This window comes from Epinephelus moara, chromosome 7, assembly GCF_006386435.1.
Source record: "Epinephelus moara isolate mb chromosome 7, YSFRI_EMoa_1.0, whole genome shotgun sequence".
NCBI lineage: Eukaryota > Metazoa > Chordata > Actinopteri > Perciformes > Serranidae > Epinephelus > Epinephelus moara.
This window is the reverse complement of record NC_065512.1, coordinates 30,091,712-30,115,896: the sequence shown is the minus strand read 5'-3', so window position 1 is coordinate 30,115,896 and position 24,185 is coordinate 30,091,712. Positions and strand designations below refer to the sequence as shown.

The 24,185-nt window shown below is 40.9% G+C and overlaps 1 protein-coding gene across 4 annotated transcripts in view; it reads right to left on the bottom strand.

Annotated features, from left to right (window-relative positions):
• The window catches only part of LOC126392868 (partitioning defective 3 homolog B-like), a 262,365-nt gene that overhangs the window by 78,121 nt on the left and 160,059 nt on the right, over positions 1-24,185 (bottom strand). For all 4 annotated transcript variants that reach the window (XM_050048554.1, XM_050048555.1, XM_050048556.1 and 1 more), the window contains 2 exons: positions 19,110-19,220; positions 18,323-18,700 (listed from right to left, as the gene is read on the bottom strand). In XM_050048554.1, coding sequence (XP_049904511.1) covers positions 18,323-18,700; positions 19,110-19,220 — 489 coding nt within the window. The remainder of the gene's footprint in view (positions 1-18,322; positions 18,701-19,109; positions 19,221-24,185) is intronic.

The following is a 24,185-nucleotide window of genomic DNA, read 5'->3' as shown; positions in this document are numbered from 1 at the left end:
ATCGTGTAAACCCAGAATTTTTTTTACACAGGATAAATAAAAATCCGTTTTTATTTGTATCGGTATTCGTGTAGACAAGGCATAAGACACTATCGGCAGACAGCCTGTCACTCAAAGCAGCCTGCCTTTAATTATGCATAACTTTAAGCCTTAATAAAATGTAAATGGTTACGTTATTTAAAAATGTAACCCTGTACAGTTGTCATGAAGGGAGAAAATAGCTACAAAGACCAAAATCTATGGTCCTCTCAAAGCCAGCAGACTCTTTTGACAAAACCAGTTATTTTATTTTGCAGAACATGGAAGCTGCAGGTCTACCGCTCCCTCCATCAGTCATGTTGTTTGTGTTATTGTGCATACTTTGGTACTTTAAAGGGATAGTTCTTATTCACCAACGTCACACAATAACACAAAGAAACCTAACTGATTCAGGCAGGAATAGACCAGCCGCTGTTCTGCACGGTAAAATTACTGTTATTGTCAAAGGAGTCTTGCTGTGAAGACAGCGTTGATGGCTATAACGGCTTCAGTTTCCTGTCAGAGAGCACTATCTGATGGCAAGGTAAAGCACTGAAAACATTCTAAATATAGTGAACACTTCAACTGAAATTGATTTTTTTTTTTTGGTGGCAAAAATATGTTTTGCTGTTGCCCTCGTCCAATGCAGCACACCGCTTAGCTTTCGTGCTGGTGCTCCTTCAGGCTTCTCCAAACTGGGGATGTGTCGACCGCCATCTTCTGTAGGTAATGCACTGACTATGAATAAGTACCTCATACAACCTTATTTCAAAAAATTCAAACTATCCCTTTAAGGCCAAAAATAATAAGTTGTGTATAAAGCTTACAGGTTTCAAAATAAAAGCAGAAAACTGGGCTTCAGTCCAGCAGCAACTTTCTTCCTCTCTTCCTCTCTTGCTCTCTCTCTCACTCTCTCTCTCACACACACACACACACACACACACACACACACACACACACACAAGCCCAGGGAGATCAATCTCCTGCTCTGCTCTGCTATGCTCTGCTCTGCCACACCAATAATAATTCCATAAATGTTTAAAATCAGAATCGGAAACTCGGCATGGCTGTTAATAATGCTGCCATTAATAATTAAGACTTCTGTTCCATTAATAACATGGTGTGATACGCACTAAAATATATCAATGTCCACAGCAAGGGAATGTGTCCTTGTCATTAAAGACTATAAATATTTACAAGACTGGTAAAAAAGGTGCAAATTCTTGAAGTAAAACCCTTAAACTCTGCTTTCTGGCTTTGCTTTTAATCAGTTTTGGGATCTTTGTCATTTATGCCATCTAAAAATGAGACTCCACTGTTAAAGCCAGGGTGACTTGTGATCATAGGTCATGTAAATGTAACATTAATTTTTTATGACGTAATGTGAGACCTGTCAAATCTTGTGCAAACATAATCCATTGAGGAATAATATACTGTGCATAGGTGTTTAAATTATTCTAAAGATGATTTGTTTATTTATTTACACTCTAAAGCCCACATTAAGTTTAAATACCTTAAAAGCCATTATCAGCCTGGTTCACTTTATAAGACTTAATAACCACATCAATAATTAAAAGGAAACATGCTGGGCGATGGGGCAAATCCATTACCAACACCAGTACTGGTATGTAAAGGAAACACAGTGATTTGTCATGTACACCTGATTGGTATTTTTATTCTATCAGTAAAAAAAATGATAAGGGATATACAAAGACAGAGATGGATGGACAGATGGATACAACAGAAAAAGTGTGAGACAAAGAAAGAGGGAGCGGACAGGTCAAGCATGTTTTTTAGTGCTCTCTAACAGACGACTTTGAGCTGAAAGGTTTCATAAATCTGACACAAAATGGCCAAAGGACTCTGCTGCAGTCTGCAACACACACACACAAACACACACTTGTAAGCTCCCAGATGCACACACATGGTGGACGGACAGGTGATGTATGGTCTCCTCTTAGATGTGGCACAAGGAGAATGTGTCATTCAGACTCTCAGCTCAGTCTGATTTATCACGTTTGCAGATGTGTGTTTGTGAGATTGTGCGTTTGTATGTGTGTAGAAAAAGAGAAGCTACACAATACGAAACTACCTACAGGAGCCTGTTAAAGCCCTTTGTGTAAGATATCTACTGGATGTAGAGTGTTACCATTCAGAATCAGAGGGAGGAAGTGTCAGTCTTGCATTCTTGGAAACAACAAAGATAAGAAAAGGATAAAAATTGAGTACCGGTGGCAGAGCTGTTGACCTTCTGAAAAAGAAGGGAAAGTAGTAAAGTAGGATTTCCTTTCATTAGCACAAACACAAAGTCATGATAGCCATTTGGAAAAATCAATAAAGCTTGAAAACATAAACTGCGATTGATTTTAAAGCTTAAGAGATGGTACACACTGTATATAAATGGCTCCTTCGCCCTTTTCAAGGAAAGCTGGAAATTTGTAACTTTGCATCCTGCTGATGCTAATCAATGCAGCAAACAATAACTGCTTTCTTTTTTTAAAGCTTTAGAAATGTCAGAGTTACAGATGACTGTCTTACCCTTTTCAATGCAACAGTAAATGAACGTTCACTCCCTGAGATGTAATAAGACAGGAACTTTTAAACCTTTTTAGACAATGATACAAATTATATGAATTAAGTTAATTATATCTATTACCATACAAGTTCACTAGAATACTTTATGTTGTTACCTAACACTAGGGATGGGAATTGATAACATTTTATTGATAACTATGCCATTACTGATTCTGTTTATTATACAGATGCACGTGATAAGTCGTCTAAACGATTAAACGACTGCGCCCTCGCTAGTCAGCACCAGAAATATTAGTTGGTTAAACCAATCCGTGTTTTATTTTTGTACAGGGCCACTTAACTGTTATGCAGCCACCCACCACTAGTAGGGGCTACAGAGCTGACAGCGCTCCCCCCTCCCCACGGTAATGCTCCAGTAGACTGGAGTTTTAAAACAGCAGATGGGAAACTGGGGAGATGTCCTCTCGCAAAACCAGCGCACTTTGGCAGTACTTTGATCTAGAAAATGAAAACAAGGTAGGATGTAGGCTGTGTGAGAGAAAACTGGCATATAATCACTCGACTGGAGCAATGTGCGGCCACATTCAAGTCAAATATTTGGATGTTAACCTGCACACAACAACAGCTGCTGCTAGCGATGCTAGCCACACTCAGACCAATTTTACATCATTCACCCAGAGGACAGAATATGTGGCTATTACAACAGAGGGCTGGACTTCCATAACAACAGAATCATGCATGACAGTAGCGTGTCCTTTCATCATGGAAGGATACCTAGTTAGTTACATGCTCCAGATGTGAGCTCTCGAAGAAAGGCACACAGCTGAAAACTTGGCAGCACACCTGTGTCCACGATAGTGCTAGCAAGATGGTAGTAGCAATTTAGTCTTAATTAGTCTTAATTTAAATTTTTGTTTAGTCGACAGGGAAATTAGTCACCAGGAACATCCCTAGTAGAAACAGAGTAGAAAAAAAGGCATGCATGTGAATCAGGTGTGCAAAAGCTCCACTGCTAAACTGCATTTTCTTGGTCAAAAGAGAAATGTTTAGAGCCTGCCTGTGTGGTGCTAATGGTATTACAACAGAAGATATTAACCATTTTAGCAGATGTGCTTCTTAGTTGGGAAGCCGTAGCAATCGTGAGCTGTCAAATACATGGCATTTCTGGAATTTAAGCTCACTATGTGTTGACAGATGTTCAAGCATACTGCTGGTGTTTCCACCCTTACTTGAAAATAAAATTTTTCAGACATTACAAGCTGCACTGTTGTCATCTTTCTACTTGAAATGAAGCCACACTTTGGACCTTGTTGTTGCAAGTTTCTCACAGCTTAGACACATGAGTTTGACGTCATTGTTTTGCAATGCGCAACTGTAAGAAAATCATGCCGGCACCAATGAAAGGACTCGATAAGCTCGGAAGAACATGATTCTGAACTAGAAGTGGTTCTCGATTCTCATCTCTACATATCAAGAGTAAATTAGTATTTCAACTATTAGGACTTACAAATGAACAGTCTAAAAAAATAATTATTGTATTATTTTTAGGCAGGCATCATATCTGGGCAATGACAGGACACAAACCGCAGGTCGATAACTGTGATAGAGTGCAACAGAGGAAATGTAGTTTCATATTGACTGATGGTGACAAGAGGGAGTTGTAGTCTTTTTTTTTTTCCTTTCCACACTTCCACAAATGTGCGCCGGTCTGTGTGTTCTCCCCCGTGTCTAGTTGTAGAGTAGAGGATCGTTATCAGCTGTGTCTTACAAGGATCAACTAGATCACAACAACGGACACAGGTCAATGCGTTATCTCTCTGTCCCTGTATCTTGTATCTGTTTCGCTCAGCTGCTTGCTCTCTCTTGTACACACACACACACACACACACACACACACACACACACACACAGAATTACTTGCAAGTAAGAAAAACAACTTAATCAATGTGAGTTATTGTCCATCATATGTTGACATGGATACGAGCTTTCTATAAATTACATGTTCTGTCGTGTGGACATTTCTGTGATGTATTCAATTTTCCTTTCATTTTTTTTTACACTTTCTTCACAGTGACTCATTTAGTGCAGTAAATATTCAGTTCTTCAATTTCTGACATCTCGATTCAACCTTTTTCCCCGCTCACTCGCCTCCTTCTACCCTCCGCAGTTTATGCAGGCAATCATCTCTGCCGTCGTTTCCATCCGCACCTTGATACCATCCATCTCTCCTTCCCTCCCACTCCATCTTAATCTCTTCATCATCTGCTCGTCTCCATCTCCTCCGCCCTGGCCTCCCTCTAACCTCCCTCCATATCTCCCTTGCCTAACTCTTCATCATCTTCTTCCTCCTAATCTTCCAAGCTTGTGCTCGGCCCTAATTAGCTGACGTCTCTGCTAATGAAGTCTGACAACAAAAGATCACCAACGCTTGCAGGTGGGTCATAGGGAAAAAAAAGAAAGGGGGCAAAAACAGACAGAGTGTGTGTGTGTGTGTGTGTGGGGGGGGGGGTGTGAAAGAAAAAGTAATAGCGCGGTTGTGTATATGAAGTGTACGTGCTGTCAGGTTGCTCTGTTGCTCTCGTTTCCTCCACAGGCTAACAGGAAGTGACACATGTTCTCAAAATGCAGCTGACAGGATATGACACTGCTCCTTGCGCGGTGTCGTCAAAGCACGGGGAGTAATTAGCGCTCTATCGACTGCCATGACATCAATCAGACTAGCTGTCTAAATGCCGGCATGTGCAAGAGAGACACTCACAGTGGCAGAGGAGGTTGGCATCCTATGATAATCAGTGTGTATGTGTGTGAGTGTACGTATTGTGCAGATTGAAAATTGTCTGGCATAACATTATTTAGACAAGCCTTCTATGTGTGTGTACCTACGTGTGTTTGTGTGTGTGTGTGTGTGACAGACAGACAGACAGACAGACAGAGAGAGGGAGCGCTACAGGTGGTAAACTGGCTGGCATAAAATCATGTAGGCAGGCTGTCTGGCTCAACATTCCCCTTTGACTTTAACAGCCATGTGTGTGTGGCAGGAGGCCAATTTGCCTAATGCCTCTGCCAACCACAATAGCTGCGGATGGCATCTCTCTAAAGCTGGATTTATACCTGACGCGAGGGGTTAACGGCTGTCCCATGGGAGTGACCCAGGTTTTGATTCCCAGTTCAGTGTTGCATTTAATGGATGATAGCAACTGCAAATTCCCACTGCAATTCTATTTCAATTCTTTCATATTCATGTAACGATAACCAGAGCATTGCCCATTCAAAACGTGCCCGTTCGATAAAGGACCATTAGCTTGGCCTCTGGCATTGCTGCTTGCGGTCCACACAACGTCACATTCCACACTTCCATGGATCCTGAGCAATACACCTGCCGTGACACAGTTGGATCCCTTCGCAATGCTAGAGTGTAAGCATCATTTGCTAACAGCCAGCTATTTGGGCCCAGGCTATTACAGGGAACACAAGTGGTCATTCTGAAAGTTACATTGCTGATACTTGAAATTCACTTTCTTTATCTGTTCTTGAATGTGTTGTATTGAGCGATGAAGAGCTGTGTAACTATAAAAAGGAGTCTCCTCTCAATATACTTCACAGTGTGTGTACATAACACAAAACTAATAAATATGTCCTGTAGAATTCAAGAGCTCACACTCAACAATGCACTTCCATGGTTCCTCAACAATACAACCGCCAAGTGTGAAGTCAATCGGATGAATGGTTGTAGAGAAAATGAAAGGACAGACTCCTTTCATTTTAGTTAGAGGAACAACAATGAGAAGGTTTGCTTTGTCCAATTGTTGAATAGAAGACTGAAGATCTGCAGTGGAGATGGCTTTGCTCGATGTATGTTAGTGTAAATGAGACACTTGGGGAGCCTTTCTTTAACCTGCTTTATGTTGTCTTCACTGTCAACAAAACCATCAGCAAACAGAAACTTTATCTTCCAACAACAAAGTTGGTTGTTTGGCTCAAAAAGATGTGTATCAACTAACTGATAGAGGTCAGATTTTGGTGCATGAACAATAGAATAATGTTTTGGCTCTCTCTTCACTCATATCCATACATTACTTTTGTCTCCATGGTTCTAAGTGTAACCTAAACTGCTACCATGACGCTGTTTTACACTTGATTTAAAGTTGATGAAGAATCTTTCTAATTACTCCAGGCAGTTTGAGAAGTTACTCCAGCTGACCTTTACTTCATATGACCTCACATGCTCACTTTCCAATTTCCTTTGCTCCTTATACAAATATGTGCTGGTCCTGTGGACTCAACCGGGGTAGTTTCATTAGATTTCATGAAGCCTCTACCTTAACCAGAATAATTTCATCCAACCTCAAGCACAATAAGTAACTTTAACCTCACCCGAAGTTCTTTAACTTAACCTTTCATCCCAAACTTGAGTTCTGATTTTTCATTTCCTCCTGAGACCTGAACTTTTATTTGATATGCATTTGTACTTCCTAATTAACAGCATCTTATCTTGTTACTGTTGCTAAAATTACTCCAATTTGTTGCTATATCAAACTACAAACATTCTTAATCATAAATAAACCAGTTTCAACCATAAAATGTGAACAGGTTTTGGATCTTGTCCACTTATGTGTCGGGGTCAGCTGCATGGCTGCCATCGTATTTTTTTACATGGATTAGTGTGTTGTGCTTACTGCTACTAGATGGCACAAAAAAGTGTTCACAAACGAGGACAACAGGTCTAAGTTAAGAAGAATGAAGTAGAAGGTCAAGTAAACCCAAAGAGTGATGTCCACATATGAGGACACAAGGTCTCAGGAGGATATGATGTGAATAGAAATGCGTAGTGTTATTCAGAAACTATGGCCATAATAAAAAACACTTGTGAATGTCAAACATTGTTTATGACCCAGACTTAATAGCCACAGGAATATGTTAACCTGTTAATAAAAGGTCAGTAAGTAAGCGAGTGAAGCATGGTGTGTACACTAGACCTGAATTCACAGTGATTAGATAAAATGCAAGCTCACATCAAGCATATGGATGTGAAACCAAGCATTTATGATTTGAAGCAGGTGGAAGATGTGTCCTGACTGGCTACGCCATTTTGAGCTGAACTTTTGTTGGACGCCTTATTTCTTTTTATTCCTGTCGCTTGATTTAGAAGCAGCACAATGGACGAGGAACAGCTGATCCATGAAGTTTGAGTGAGGGATTATTTCTACGATACCTACTTACTTCATTACAACCAGTAGCTCAAAGTTCTGGTAAGCTAAATGACCATCCCTAAAAACAAACTAGGCCACTTGGTGTTGGCTATATTGCATGTCATTACCAGTGACTATCACAATGTAATACCTGTGTTTTCTCTAAAAAAGTAACAGTAATAATGTAGGAAGACTGCAAGTAGGTTACTCACCCTTCTTTTAAGTGGTTACATCCCCGGACTAATCTCGGGCACACAGCTGATAGCTATAATGATGATGTTTGTTTACATGACGCAACGTAAGTGCATATTAAGTGGCCCTTGTATTGTCTTTCTCTTACAATAATCATTGCACTAAAAGACATCCACTAACCATCTCACATAGCATAGAAACAAGAATTAACTCTCTATGAAGCATAAAAGACTTTGCCAAACAGAATCTGACACACACAATATCCGTACAAAATGCATGTGCATGGAGTGCATGAGTGCATGTCGCTTAGCTACAGGTTACCACTACTCAAACTTCAATCTAATTCACTTTTTCATAATCCCTTCGAAAAAGGTATGAGATTAAAGAGTAATGGAAGAACACACATCCATATAGATGGAAAATAACATGAGAGATCCGTCCCTGAGCATATACCTTTTGTGTCTTGAACTTTTACTGTGTTCATTTGCTTGTGTGTCCTTTTAAGAGCCCGAGTTTATGTGCCCATGTGTCCTTTTACCGTGTACGTGCTCCATCGCGGGCGGATGTCCTTTGCATGGAATTTATTTTTCATTGAGAAGTACTTGTGCAAATACAAGAGGCGGAAATCATAAATGAGAGGAAGAGAGAGCAACAGGGGGAAGAGGGACCCAGAAAGGGTATATTGAAGGGAAAGAGAGCAAGGGGGAGGAAGGGATGGAGCGGACGAGTGCCTCTTGAGAGCTTTCTCTTATTAGCCAGGTTGAATCACGCGCATTGAGTCCAGAAAACACACACTCTGGGCCTTTTCTCGTCTGCTCTCCATCACTTGCCCCCCCAACCTCTTCTCATTCCTCTCTTTTAGTCCTCTACACATTCTCTACTGGCAGCATCTCAGTTCAGTTTCCCTCACTTTTTTCTACTTTCCCATCTCCCTTTCTCAGTCTAATTTGCCCTTTTAGTCCTGGACATTCACTGACCCCCTCCTCATTCTCCTTGCATGTCCTCACTCCGTCCAGCTCATTCCCCATCTCAACTGTTGAATTATCCTAAAACATCCACTTAGCCTCCCTCCCCCTCAGAATCCCCTGCTACCTCCTCTTTTCTCCCCTTTTCTTCACTAGTTGATCCTCATTTCTCATTCCTGCAATTATTTGGGTCCACTCATGTCTCCTTTCAGTCCTCAAAATTTGGACGCTTTATTCTCTCCTCCAAATCATCCTCTTCTCTTTCATTTTTTTTTTGCTCTAAACATGCACTGACCCTCAATCATTTTTTCCCAATCTTTCCAGTTCGCTCCTCTTCTCTTTTCAATCTGTTCTTTTGTCTGCTGCTTTCCCTAACCTTTATCCTCCACTTTCTCTACTTTGTATCCCTCTCTTCCTGCTTTTAGAATGAAAATCCCCCTTTTCTTCAACACTTCCTCCTGCTAATTTGTTCCTGTAGCTCTAAACACTCATTCTGGCTCTTCTCTTCTCTATACCTCTCTTCTGTTTCACCCCTTTCCCTGTTTTCTTTCTTCAACTCCCCTTCCTCTTTATTCCTAATCCCACTTAACCTTCCATTCTATTTCCCTTCAGTTCCAAAACACTCCAAACTTCTCTCTCATACCCGCCATGGTCCTTGAATTTGCTTGCTTCTCTTCAGTTTAAATTGGTTGGAAATTCCACATTTCCTGCTGCATGCATTTTTGCATTTACATTAAGTACAACTAGATAAAGATAAGGGACAGATAGTCTGCATTGTTACAAGAAATCAACAGGGGATGAGGTTGTTTTGAGTAATCTGACGTGCCAGATGGTTTGTTACCCATCTGAGAAGCCGTCATTGGAAACTGTATAGAAAAGGAAAAAAACATATGTCTATCACTATCTATCACAGGCCAGTTGGAAGAAGAGTGAAAACATCTTTCTATCAAGGTAAGCCTTGCTCTTCTTTCAAGGAAGAAATACTCTCCAGCTCTGGTATTACTGATGCTACTGCAGCATCTATGCTAAAGTCTTTAGGAGCCACCATGTTCTTTTGAACCAATAGTTGCCCCTTTGTGTTGTGACACACCTAAAGCTGCCACCAGCTCCTCAGAGGAAGCTGATAGGTCTGAGCTACTGATGGCACTGACACAAACGCATTACTTGAAGCCTGACCAAGTGGATTTTCATGTGATCTCGTGATCCTGTGTTTCTTGTGTGATCTTGTGATATTGCAAGAATTCAACCGCCATGCAAGGTAATGTTTTCAGCTACTTTAACAAATGACCAAAGCTTTTGTTTTCATGGCAAGGATAGGATAAGTGAAAGGCAACATGCGCACCACTTGCCTTGTCTTGTTTGTGGCGAATGGTGAATGTAATGGGAAAGGGCCTTGTGACCAACACATTGACACTTATTTAAATAAATCAATGCAGCAGTGTTGTGTGTGCAGGAATGTACTTTTTTCTTTGTGGCCAGGACAGTCATTAATTGCAGGTCACTTGTCAGAAAATGTAAACATTGTCTTGCATGTCAGAGGGGCAAGTAGCTACATGTGCAGATGTCGCAAACAGATAGTAGGACTTGCATTAGATCCCGGTAGAGTTAACTGAAACGTGATCGAAAACTTCACAAATGGGGCCTGTAAGCTACTGCTCCTGTCGTAGCCGTTTTCCACAGCATTCTGTGTTAATGTGACCTCAGTTGTTCATTCAGTAATGAGCTTTTCTTCATGACTTTGTGGTAAAGCTCATTCGTGCCAAAATCACGTAACAACCCAAAGCTAGCGAAGACACATCCCCTAATACACACATACACGCACACACGTACACATACACGTACACACACACACACACACACACACACAGCCCCCGCCCAACCAAAACTAATTACCTACAAGAAGAGAGTGATGTGGAAAACAGCACTTGCACAGACCAACCTGGCACCCACTAAAAGCTCCCTCCAGTTTGTGTGTATGTGTGTGAGAAGTGTGCAAGATAAAGACAGTGAGTATGTATTACTGTGTAAAAAAAGGCCAGTGTGTGTCTTTGTGTGTGTGTGGCACTCATTGAGCTGAGAGAATATCTGATTAATTAACATGGAGGAAAGAAAGCCTCTCAAGTGACCAGCCAAGCGATGTTAAAAGCTCATCTTTCTCTCTTGTACAAGCCTTCTCTGGGTCTCTCTTGGTCTCTATTTCACCATTCTGACTCCAAATACACATTTTGGGAGCATGGTGTTCCAGTTCATACACTCTGTGAAGTATGACGTGCACAGTCTATACAATATAGGCTTAAATATGTTAGGTAAGGTACAGTGTGTTGTGTAGAAATGTATACATTTGCCCATGTGTAGCATTTTAGCAGTCAAACACCAACACCGAACGTCTGACTTATGTCTTTTATGGGAAGTGCTACACATGACGGGGTATTTATCTGCTCCAGCTCCGATCAGCTCTTATTGGCAGTGATGGAAAAATGACACCCTGTTGCTCATTTTTGTCCCTTTTTGAGCATGATATAATAAAAAACAATTTCTGTTCGTCTCTTTCCAAGCAACACTCCAACATCTTTTCATAATAGTCAGAACTGAGTTTGAAAGAAAAATTAATGAGTAACCACTGTAACATTTTCACTGGCCTTCATGTTGCTTTCCATTGTTTGCTAACCCTGTTTTCCTGTGCGTTTGTAATGTCATACATAACACCCTTGGGGGAAAAAAAGCAGAACAGAAAGGCATATTTTTCTACTGCAGAACTGTGGTCTACTGGTAATGGGAAAGCAGTCTATGTCCTATGTTTAGCCAGTTTCCCTGCATTTAAAAAAAAGGCATATACATGTTAATTTTGATGGGAAAAGGGTATTACTAGCATCTCACTGCAAATGTGGTGGATATCCACCCAAAAGGAAAGCCAATGATTGTACTGTATGGCATAAAGCAATAAGAGGACGGCTGCTCTTAAGGCACAAACAAAGCTAAAGTTTTGAGAGTTTCTCGCAATGGCAGATGGTGGGACATGTGAGAGCCAGTGGCAAAATCACTTCCAACATGTTTATCCTCTTTCGTCAAGCAAACCCCAAAACAAACACAAATGGAGAAACACTTGAGGAGGGAGAGGGGGCTAGAGGGGGCTGGAGTAGAAACTTAGTGTTATTAGTCCAGCAGATGTTTATTCAGCTTTATTTGCTGATACCACTGGATTAAGGGGCTATTGCTATAATGGGTATGATCTTATTTGTTTATGGGATGTGTCTAAAATGCTTTACAAAATCAATTTTATTGCATATAAACAGTATATACTACATTATATTCTGAAAAGTGTAAGCCTGTCAATTTTTTTGCATTGCATATACAAAACGGACAGGTTGAAAATATTACTTCGAAACCTCTCTGACAGTCTCAAAACATACCTTATAATAAGCAAAGACATCTGTTGCAAGGCCGCTGCATTAGATTTCAATAGGGCTTCATGATAAGTACGCCTGCATTGTGCTATTAATTTTCTTAGGTTTGGAGAAGCTCTGCTTTCTCCATGTTTTTTTTTTTCCCTTTACATTTCTTTCTTTCATTCTTGATGTTATTTGTTCTCTACTTATCTTTCACTCATGCGCTACAGTACCTCTCTCCCGCAAGCTCACTCCACTCTGGTCTCTCCAGACTGATTGTTTTCTAATTGGTGGAGTGCCAGAGGTCGTGGTTGTTATGGTAACCTGCAAGGGGCACTTGGAAGGGTTAGGTAGTGGTGGTAGTGGTTGAGCAAGCGGTGGGAGGGGGGCACCCACTCAAGAAAACGGAGGGCAGCACTCACCCAAGGCTTGGGTGGTCACTTCAGAAAATGGACTCCGTGTGTGTGTGTGTGTGTGTGTGTTTGTGTGTGTGTGTGTGTGTGTGTGTGTGTTTTTTTGACATCCTAACTACCTCAGTTTTGTACATGCACCTAACCATGTGAGTGCGCAAATGGTTCGAGTAAGAGGACGGGAAAGAGTGAGAAAGATAGTGTTGTATGTGCATGTGTGTGTGTGTGTGTGTGTATGTGTGTGTGTACGCAGAGGGTGGGCAAAGAATCCTACCCTCCACTTGAAAATCCTCTAAAGAGCTCCTTTGCTTGCATCCTTTTCTCTCCCTGCCTCATTCCCACTGTTACTTCCTTCCCTATGTGCGCCACTCAGGCCTCTCCAATCTGTCCATCTGTGTGCTGAGATGGAAGAGAAGCAGAAGAGCTGCAGGAGGGTGGACACCAGGAATATGACTGTACGTCAATACTAAGCTGACGAAATTTGAAAATGTATCTTCCTCCTCTCTGATTTAGCACTCCATCCGGACTTGGCTGGCTTTTTGAACCCTGGAGACTCAGCTTTTTGAAAACAGTCTCTAGTGTAGGATAAATGTGAAGAAGATGACATAAGCCTGGCTGGAGGCTGTGTGGCAGTAAATATAGGAGTTTCTGTCGCCCCTAACCCCCTCTGTGATCCCTTATTTTGAAATGTCAATATAGCCGATCACACAGCAAAGGTGTTGTCATTCAGCTCCATTTATGTGCGTTTCAGCAGATGCCTCTGATATCAAAACAACCTGCAAAAGAGACTGTGTGCACTCATTGTTTTCACATAGCATTTGCATAATTAGATGCTTTATTGTGGAGGCTGTCTCATGTAAAGGAGATGGCATAGGAAACACTTACCTTTGTGGAAAGAGCCAGGACAAAACATTTAGAGGAAAAAGTGATAGAGTAGATTATTTTGGCCTGTATGAGAAACACATTCATGCCTCTGTGTATGTGTAATCTTTACCAAATGTGCGGTGTGTGTGTGCGTAATGGGTTTACTAAATGAGTCTGCATTAAACTCTTCCATGCATAAGGAATTGAGCTGGCGGTGCCCTTTAGAATTAAAGGTGGTGGGCTGGTTGAGAAGCAGACAGTGTGATATATTACCGTGCTATGTGGTTAAATAACTGTCCTTCCATAATAGTGCTGTTTAAAGCAACCCACTGATAACAAAAATAAATCTCCCAAAGCCCACAAACACACATAAAAATGCACACATGCAGCCAGGCACATAAACTTGTGCTGGGGAAATATAATTGACTCTATTTTAAGACCTGTGCCGTCAGCTGTCCGAATGAACTGACACAATGTTTGAACTCCTGCAAAGACGATGAAACAGTTGCAGAAGGCTGCGTGCAAGCTTGATACTTATTCGAATCACTCATTAATAAACTTGGGGAAAAAGACGTCATTGTTATTTCAGAAGCCTTTTGCTCCACTTGAATGGAATCTGTCAAAAGCTTTGACAGATTCCAGATTCGAGCGTTATGTTCAGTAGGGGCAACTACTGAGTGCCTACTGATTGATAATGCGCTCTCTGCTGCACATGTATCACAGAGATAGTTGCAGGTATGAAAGGATAGCATTTATGAGCTGGTTTAGTGTTTGGCTCAGACCCAGTCACAGAGTAAAATCACTATGGGGGCTTTGCAAATTAGCGGAGATGCACCACAGAGCAGACTGCATGAGCAAGCAAAGGCAATAAAAATAGTATAGTGCTGATACAGAATCAGTTCTGCTGTGCGTTACTGACAGTTGATGACCAAAAATTAAAGGGAGCCAGCATTACCCAAAAAAGCAACTCAGGCTGTAGTCAACAAAGGAACATTTTGACTACGACTGAAATACCTGCTTTTCAACCAGTCGATTGGTCGATGGGGAGAAAAAAAACTGCATATTATCCCTAGATAAACTCAATTGGCCAAAGTGTTCTGAGTGCATACCACCAGGTAGCGTTGCATTCGATCACAGTGGAAGAGGGGCAGGACAAATACCACAAAGACCAACTGTCACATCCAACACGTACATGTGATAAACATCAACAGTAATCAAGGAGAAATGAATACTGCTGGCCACATGGACTGGGGGATTTATCCTCTCTCCCTATATGTTTCAACCTTCCCTCCATCTAGAGCCATAACCAGAGCAAGTTCTCTCTGACTTTCATACTTAGCGGATACTCCCTATCATAGCAACCAGATGCAACCAAAGCATCTCAGCTGAACAAAACACCGTGCCCCTAAAGCACTTCCACATTGCCAGCTGTGCGTCTTCAGAGGACTGTCTGGCTTTAACAGCTGGGAAAAAAGCTTTGGTGGACATATGGCATTATGAAAGTATCACTAGCAATCATCCCACCAATGAGAATTTTGTCAGAGCATAACAATTAACTAATCAACCAACCAACCAGAAGGTGTCAGCCCTAAAAACAATAGGAGTATAATTATACTTATTATATTTCTATGTAATGTTTATTAATTTAAATTATTGTTCTATCAAGAATATCTCAACTTCTTTTTCAGTAGCCAGTAGGGCCTATACTTGAAGGTGGAAATATAAACTGCCAACACTTATAAAAAGCATAATGCTGTGTCCTGTTCACCAAATATTCCAGCTCATCTTTGCTTCGGAATCTATTAAAAGTTTTTAATATTTCAACTAACTGATCATTATCCAACTTTATCAATGACGAAGCAGTGCCTGTTTGGCTTTTGGAGCTATTCTTAATATCCATTACTTGCTTTCTATCAGACAGCAGTCTATCTATGTCTTCCGTTCAGTCTGCGCGCGCGCGCACACACACACACACACACACACACACACACACACACACACACAGTTTTATGCTCTATGTGTGTGTGTGTGTGTGTGTGTGTGTGTGTGTATGTGTGTGTGTGTGTGTGTGTAAATCGGTTCATTGCATTGCTGAGGTGCTGATGGAATGGAGTCCTTAGCGATTTTGTTTATCTCCTTCTCCCACATGCATACCGTGGCTCTGGCCTCCCTCCCTTGACGTACAGTAACACTGAGTCACGCACACACAGACGCACACACAGACGCATACACACAGACACCGCTGACACAACTACCTTCTTTTTTTTTGCTTTTTTTTTTTGGCATCATCGATTACTGTCAGCCAATACCTGGACTTCCTTCTGTCTGCATCATCAGGTTTCAGGAAGTGATGATAAATGAATAGCAGGACTGCTGTGGCCATGGATATAGGTTTCTAAAATCAAGACATTCTTAGACTCAATTTATTTCCTTTAAGGAAGGGCAGAGGTGGGGAAACTGAAATAAATAATAAATATTGGATGAATTACACTAAATAGCTACAAAGATCCACACTGGATCCATTGGATATCTAGTTAATTATGATTTTTTTTATCTAAAAATAACGTAGTATTATCTTAGAAGTTAATGTCAGAAACAACATTGGCATAACATATCACATATGTACAGAAACAAAAATGTGATGCTTTAATATCAAATATTTCAAACTGTCTACTTCAATTATCATATTTAGCTGTATATATAATTATGCATTGCATCATTGAAGCCCAAGGAAATAAAGAATAAATATGTATAGTTACATAATCCAAATAATACTGTCTGCACTGAAGACCAGAAATTATGGGATATGTGTGAAAACCTGCAGCTGAGGGGTGAAGAATTGTTTTAAATTGTATAAACTCACAACAACATACTAAAAGCTGATAATAAAAGAGTAGACTCTGGTTAGCACAAATTATTTTTTATGGCACTCTGGTTAAAGAAGTATTTCACCATTAGAAGGATGTTTAGTGTAGTTCTATGCAGTAGAAAGACGCAAATACTTTTAAAATTGGTCCTTCATGACCAGAGAAAAAGGACTATGAAATTCACTTTTGCTCAAGAGGCAGAAAACCTACAACTACCACAATCGACCCGATAAACTCTCCCGCTGGTAGGTGATGTCACACAAACTCGCCCATTTGACACAATGGCAGCCGGCTGGTAACAAAGGATCCTGTGTAACAGTTAAACTGTAAGCTAAAACATGTTCCTGAAAACATCTGAGGTGGGAAATAGGCAACCCAGTAACAGAGTCTTAGTTTATACTTGATAAGCGCTGCTTAGTTTTACCATTTGATCTCAGTTTTTGTAAGCCTCTCTTTTTACTATGCAGGAAACAGTATGGCGCCCACTTCCTGTTCATAATCTCTGGCTATTATAGCTAAACAGGGCACTACAATATGTTTCTGAAACATTTTTAGGCAAGAAATAGGTAGTGCAATAGCATAACCTTGGTTTATATTCAATCAGCACTGTCTAGTTTACAGATTGATCGAAGTTTAGTCCGAGTTTGAGCGAGACAGAGAAGGGTCGGTCTGTCTCTTGATCCACTTCTACACTCTTTGTGTGGCATGGGTGGTGAGCAATGCGAAAATGAGGAAGTAGAATCTGTAGTTTGAGCAACAACCCAAGAGCCAGTTAAACTCCGCCAGATGACGCCTTTTGTGTCGCCCAACACTGGTTGAAAAACTGCAAGGTACGTAGACCTTCAAGTAGCATTTACTTATAATAACTTAAAGACAGTTGTGTCTCACCCTTAATCTGGCACTGTTTTTCCATCAGTGTCTTGGACTGGCTAAAACTATGCTGAATTTTGCTGGACCCCATCCCCTTGCTCATTAACAAATAATTTAGCAATTTACCTTCAATAGAAAAAAATCTCAAAGAAGTCTAACCTACAAGCCAAGGTCAGATGACTCTTGCCTCTCTATAATGAAACACTATTTATGCAGGAAGGAAACAATATGAGAAAAAGACAGTGTCAGAAAACATCTCTACGAAAGCTGGAAGTGTCCATCAAACAGGTTTACTTCCTCGCATGAAGGCAGGTACAGAAATAAGGCAGATGTGCGCGGGTATGTGTCTGTGTGTGAGAATATCTGCACTGGTAGATATATTCAGGAGTAAGTGAGCTGTGACTGACATAATAAAGGTAAGGAGTAAGGACTGAGAGGAACACATTGAGCCCTGCAGTGATATTTTTGGGATACACACAACACACACACATACACAATATGTATGTCAGTGGGATTGTGAGTACACAGGCGCTCATGCTCAAGCTCAAAGCAAGCACAAACAATTCACCCCTTTCTTTTTGTCTGTCTGTCTCTATCTCTCTCTTGTTCTCAAACACACACACACACACACACACACACACACACACACACACACAAACTGGCCCGTAACAGATAAACCTGATTTAGACAGGTGAGGGGGAAAGAGAGGCAGAAAAATGAAGCATCAGCAAGATAATATTGCACTCTAAAACTGAAGAGGGATGGGGAAGGAAAGGAGCAGGGTAGATACCCTGGAGCTTTTAGCCCAGGCGTGGCTCCAGGAGAGGTGTAAAGGTTTATTTGCGGGATTTAAAAAGCCAAGACTAATACTTAGAAGTTCTTTGATATACTAAAATCAATTTCAAGACCAATTTCTGCCACTTTGTGTTAGACTACTGGGTCAAACATTTTTACTGTGAATAAAAAACACCAACTACCGAGCTTTTTTCTGACTGTTAAACCTGGTGAAGGTCGCGGAAACCTTACCTGTCATTAGCAGAAGCAGAGACAGGAGGAGATGTAGTTGCAGCTCCCCTTGGTTTATTGACTTTGGCGTACAGTCTGTCAAGGTGGTCGTCATCAGGGATGGCTCCAGGGTCGTTACCATGATTCCCGTGGCCTGGAAAGGCAGATGGGCCTTGTGGGGAAGGGTTGCCTGCATGGGCATGCTGAATTGTACTGTAGGGAGGCGACTGAGAGGGTGGCTGCGGCACTGGGCCCATATCTCTGTCCCTGAAGGATTGTATACGGGCATAGTTGGGGTCTGTGTCATCATCTTCCACATCTGGATATGCCGACCCACCACCACCACCTTGCTGGTCTCTGGACCGTTGCTCTCGCAGCTCAGGATGCCCTGCTTCGATCCTGACAGACAGATGGAGAGAAAGTTAAGACGCCTAGAGATGGACTATTACGATGAGTGGACTAATGATGACTGAGGTTCAACAAGAGCTACCACAAAGAAATATCTTTAAACAAACCACACAGAAGCCCACCATTAATAGAGAGCTCAAGAATGACAAGCATGGAGTGGAAAGAGGGATAAATAAAAGACAGGAATGGCAGAGATATTAATGAATTGGTTTCAATGGTTTCCATGAGAGTAATAAGTGAACAATCGTCTGCCATCAGGGGGGAAGACAAAAGATAGGTACAGAGTTTTCCTTAATAGGAAAAGACACGAAAAAATATACACACGGTATATACACGGTATCTGAGTCTGTATGTCAGCAAATTTAAAGCACGAAAAATCATCATCATCAAAGCTCCTCACCTTTCCCTCTCGTCTTTCATCCTCTCAAACTCATGATCACTCAGAATGTCTGACTTCTGTCGCTGCAGAGCTGCTTTTGCCTCCTTTTTCTCCTCTTTTTTCTTCCCAAATCTGTGCAGAGAGGCAGAGAAACAGACAGAAAGACAGAGAGATGGGCATCAGACACAATGAGAAAGAGAGTACACAAGAACATCACATTATAATAATTCTGTATGGGGATTTAAACAGTGCTCAGTATAATGTGGTACTGTGGAAGCAGGACCAAACGCCACATTAACACCCTTCTTACAACAAACACACATGGCTGAAATCATTCACGTAACATGAACGCAGCTACACACACTGTTATTGAGTGCGAGAGCAGACTGTGACTCAGTGTCAAGACCAAATGAATCATCTCTGCTTCTTTTCAGCCTCTCACTCACACATACATAGCAAGAAACACACACAAGCAAGAACACAAACAAATGTATATCACATTGCAGCTTATAAGCTTATATATGGCACCACATCCACCACTTCTCCCAGACAGGTGACTTTTAAAACTGGTAGTGGTAGATACTGATACTTATAAGCAGCTGCCATAGCTAACATAACCCTCAGCCTGCATTGCTGCTGCAGCTAAATTTCTACCCTGCAGCTAACGCTACAGTAAAGTCACAGTTGAATTCAAATGCTCCCAAAACATCCTCCCTTACTGACATTCTTTCTTCTTTGAGATCAAGAATTTTAACTATACCAATAACTCTCTCTCTCTCTCTCTCTCTCTCTATATATATATATATATATATATATATATATATAATATAAATAAAGACGTGACATACAAGAGCCTTTCGTTTTAGTGTTGCGCTCCTTTGACTCGGTGAGCTTTAGCGCTGCATTTTAAGGCCCCATCCAATTAGAGGTGATGAAAATTTCTATGTTTTGCGACGTCTTGCCTTTTATTTTATTTTCTGTTGGCTTCGCTTTCAGACAGCTGTCCAGACACGTCAACATGTGGAAACATGCCCACTGCTTAACCTCCGGTCCCCACTCGTTTCCCACCCAGGTCGGGAGGGAGCTAACGTTAGCTGGCTAGCGGCGAAACACATTGCTGCAGAGACATTGTGCCCACCCTCCGGTCTCTCCCAAGGTCACCCTGGTGAGTAAGTTGCTTCAATTTGAACCACAACAAACCTTTTAGCATTTTTACTATGTTAGCACTACAACCTGTGCTGACACTGCTAACGTTAACATAGTCAACAATGCTAAAGGGGAGTTTATGGTTCAAAACTGAGCTGCTTACTCACTGGTGCGAGCTAGAAGGAGACCGTAGGCATTATGTTTCCGCTGTTCGGTTGGGACGGTGTTACTAGTTGTAATGACTGAATGAACGGTGTTGCTAGCTAGTTAGCTCCCACCAGACCCGGGTGGTGCATAGTGCAGTAAACTTAAGAGCAGGAAAATAAACCCACAGCCCAACATGTGTGACCAGTCAAAAATATTTTCGGCAGTTATCCAATTAACAGTTAACATCCCCACTAGAACTATAATATACAAATACTGTAGGCATAAAAGGCACATAGATATGTATTAAAAATAGGTAAACAACAAGTAGTTGGACAAACAAATATAGAGTGACTATATAGTCTATATGTAAAGGTTAGTGATTGCAATGTAAAGTGCACTGGAATAAATGGAGTATGAGTAGTTCAATAAATTAGATAGAGGGAGGCTATAAAGCTATTGCTACTCTGTACAGCCTAATCTAAATTAAAAGATGGCATACACACAATAGACTAAGAGGCCCGTCTTAAGTGGCCACATATCAATACTCAAACCACACCAGTCAATACAGTTTGTGTGTGGTCAGCATCAACAGCGTACTCAGCACTACTGGACACTGCACAAGTCATTACCTGGACAAGACTGTGGGTCGCACACATGCCCACACACAAATAAACTTCATTACTAAATGTGAATGAAAGTTGACCACATCTCCGCTTACAGGTCGATGACAGAAACACAGTTAACTTGTATTACAGCTTGAGTGTAGGGAGATACAGGGTGTAAAAAGAGAAACCATTAACAGTGAATGATGAATTAAATTTCATTGTTTTATTCAGGGTTTTTTTTACTGCTGAAATAGGATTTGAGTCAACTTTTATGCCGACAAAGGTCTGATTGACAGCTTTGATAACTAAATATCAGAGGCTAAAAATGTCATAAGCACGTATAGCCTGCTCACAAGCTGGCACAAAAAAAATGGAGTGGGGGAAAAAGCACTCCCCTCATTGAAGCTCATTAAACTTTACACCCCAGCAGCTGTATGGCGAATAGGATATGGTTAATTGAGCCAGTCAAAACTGTTAAATAGTTAATATCTCCAACATGCAAACCGTGACCTTATAATACACTTTATGTTTTATTTATCTAGTGAATTTATTGATGTGTTAGCCTTTGGTCTACACTTCCGCTACCCACTGCTGCTGATGTTTATGAAGTATCACCATACCTGCTTGTGCATTATTTATACATTCATTGTCATTTTAAAGTGTGTGACTGATGTGCGAACGTTTGGAAGTTTATCCAATGCATGTCTGTGCATTGCTAGGAAAAAAATAGTGCAGTGTGCGTTGAGGTAATGAGGTTCTTTGAAATGCTTAATGTGGACTGGGGGGTAAAGCAGCCTATTCACCACCCATGGAGGGGAGGAGGGCTCAATGGAAATGACGGGCCATAGCTGTGTGTGTATTAACAGCGTGAGTGTGTATTTGCCTCACAGGGGACAAGCCTCGCTCTAATTACTGCTACCTACAGAGTTACAGGCTTACCCTTTCCTTCAACCCTCTCTCTTCCCCTCACTTACCCCTCTTTCACCTCCCTTCCTTTTTACCTTTTCCTCCTCTTTTTTTTTTACCTCAGCACTCTTCTCCCTTTTCTCTCATTAACCTCATTTCTGTTCCTTTCCATTCATAGCTTACCTCGCCTTCACCCCTTCATCTCGCCGCCTCGTTTGGCATGTCGCCCCTTGGTATCAAACACTTCTCTCGCAGCACTTAACCTCTAACACCTCCTCCTCTCCTTCTCTTGCCTCAGCTTTTAAACAGAAAATAAAAATGATGGAAAAGGAATTCGGGATAAGGCTGGATTTTATGTTTGTATTACATTAAGAGTTATAGAGTGAGGGGAAATCTAAGTTATAATGGTCATTAATGAAGCATCTAACAGAAACAGGGGGAAGAGTACCTCAATATACCTTAAACCTAACCTAACACTCATCACAACAAAAGATATTGCAGATGGATGGACATATATAAGACACAACAATAAGATTAATCCAACCATTTGCTTTTTAATTCTTCATACTGACCTCAGAGACCAACTTAACCTAATAACAATATATGTTTTATATTTTTTATCAGCATTTTGGATAAATGATGGAAAAGCGCCACACATTAAAAAGCTAGTAGGGGACACAAAGGCAGATATTTCAACTGCACACCCCTACATCCTTGATGAAAAAAAATAGATACACTTTAGCATCAGGATCATCTCCATTTTGCTACTTTGAGGACATAATCGACAAAAAAAAAAAAAAAAAAAAGACAAAAATGGAAATAACTGCAAATTGTAACCAGTGCTTTTAACCTCTTAAAATCTGGTTAAAAGCACTGGCTACCCACTGAAATATGGGGGTTTGAGAAGAAGAAACTGAAGTGCTGTAGAAAGAACATTCGGCAAAATACTTTATATAGCTTTAGAGCCATCTCTACAGTGAGTACTATATGCCCTCTGGACACACTATACTTCTCTACTTTATTTCAATCAACTGCTCACTCCATCCTTTCTTCTCCCCCTCCCTTCATCACTGTGTTCATTTGTGGGGGCGCTTTCTCCACAGGGTCAAGTTCCACGGTGAAGACGAACAAGACCGATTTCAATAAACAAGAAACCATCTGTAACTATGTTTAATTTACCTACATTTAGCAGCGAATGGAAGGGAAGAGAAGAGTGAGGGAGATATAGAGGCAAAAGAAAGATGTGCAAAGATAATGGACACCTACAGCTTAATTAGGCCTACTCTTTCCACTCCTTCTTGATCGTGTTATTACTGGGCTATCGTGGGAGGCAAGACACATGGATGCGTACACACAGACACAATTGAAATTGAAAATACAGCACACACATAAAATACAGGCAGAAACATATAGAGGCCACAAACATACATTCATCAGGTTGAAAGTGTGTGTGCATATGGCCTTTTGCAAGTGAAGGAAGACATAATATAAACAGAAAGCTACACACCAGAGCAGAGAGAATCAAAAGCAGATAAAAAGGGACAAGTCTTTTTCCTGCCAGGACCTTCAGGCAGAGCACAGGGGGTGTCTGGGCTGATACGAAGCTGAGTGTATTTGTCGTTGTAAATGCACGCATATGTTAGAACAAGACAATTTAAGTAAATAGGACGTAAATTGGCTCGTCTCATAATGTCATGACTCTCATGTTTGACCTTTTTAGCTCTCTAGGCAACTTTGAGCAGCAGGAAAAAAACATAATTTGCATCATTTGTGTTTGTTTCTTTTTTCTTTTTCTCATTATGACTTCTACCTGTCGACAAATTCCTTTTCATTTTATTCCTTTAACATGTGTTCTGTCCAACACAAGTAATCACAAACCATTAGCTAAGTGTCACCACACTGCACATTTACAAATTTGGAGAGGTGCTGGAGGTGAAAATAATTTTCTACTTTTAAGTATTTTTATTGGCCATTATCCTTTTTTTTAAATCCTTTTTTTTTGGTCTATAATAAATTACTGTAAAGTGGAAAATGGAGAGGCACATCATAGCCACATGTGCGCACACGTAGTCTGGACATTCAGAGTACTTTTTAGAATGACAACTTACGAGATTATCACTTGAGTATAATTTCACACGGGATATCAGAGTAAGAACAGCTGATTAACAACCAGTCAGGACGAATAAATTACCTCTTGTTCTTTCATCAGTGGGAACAGAATGATGACTCATGAATATTCAGGACCTAACACCCAAATCTGTATGGAAAGTGTATGAGAGAAGGATTTAATTGG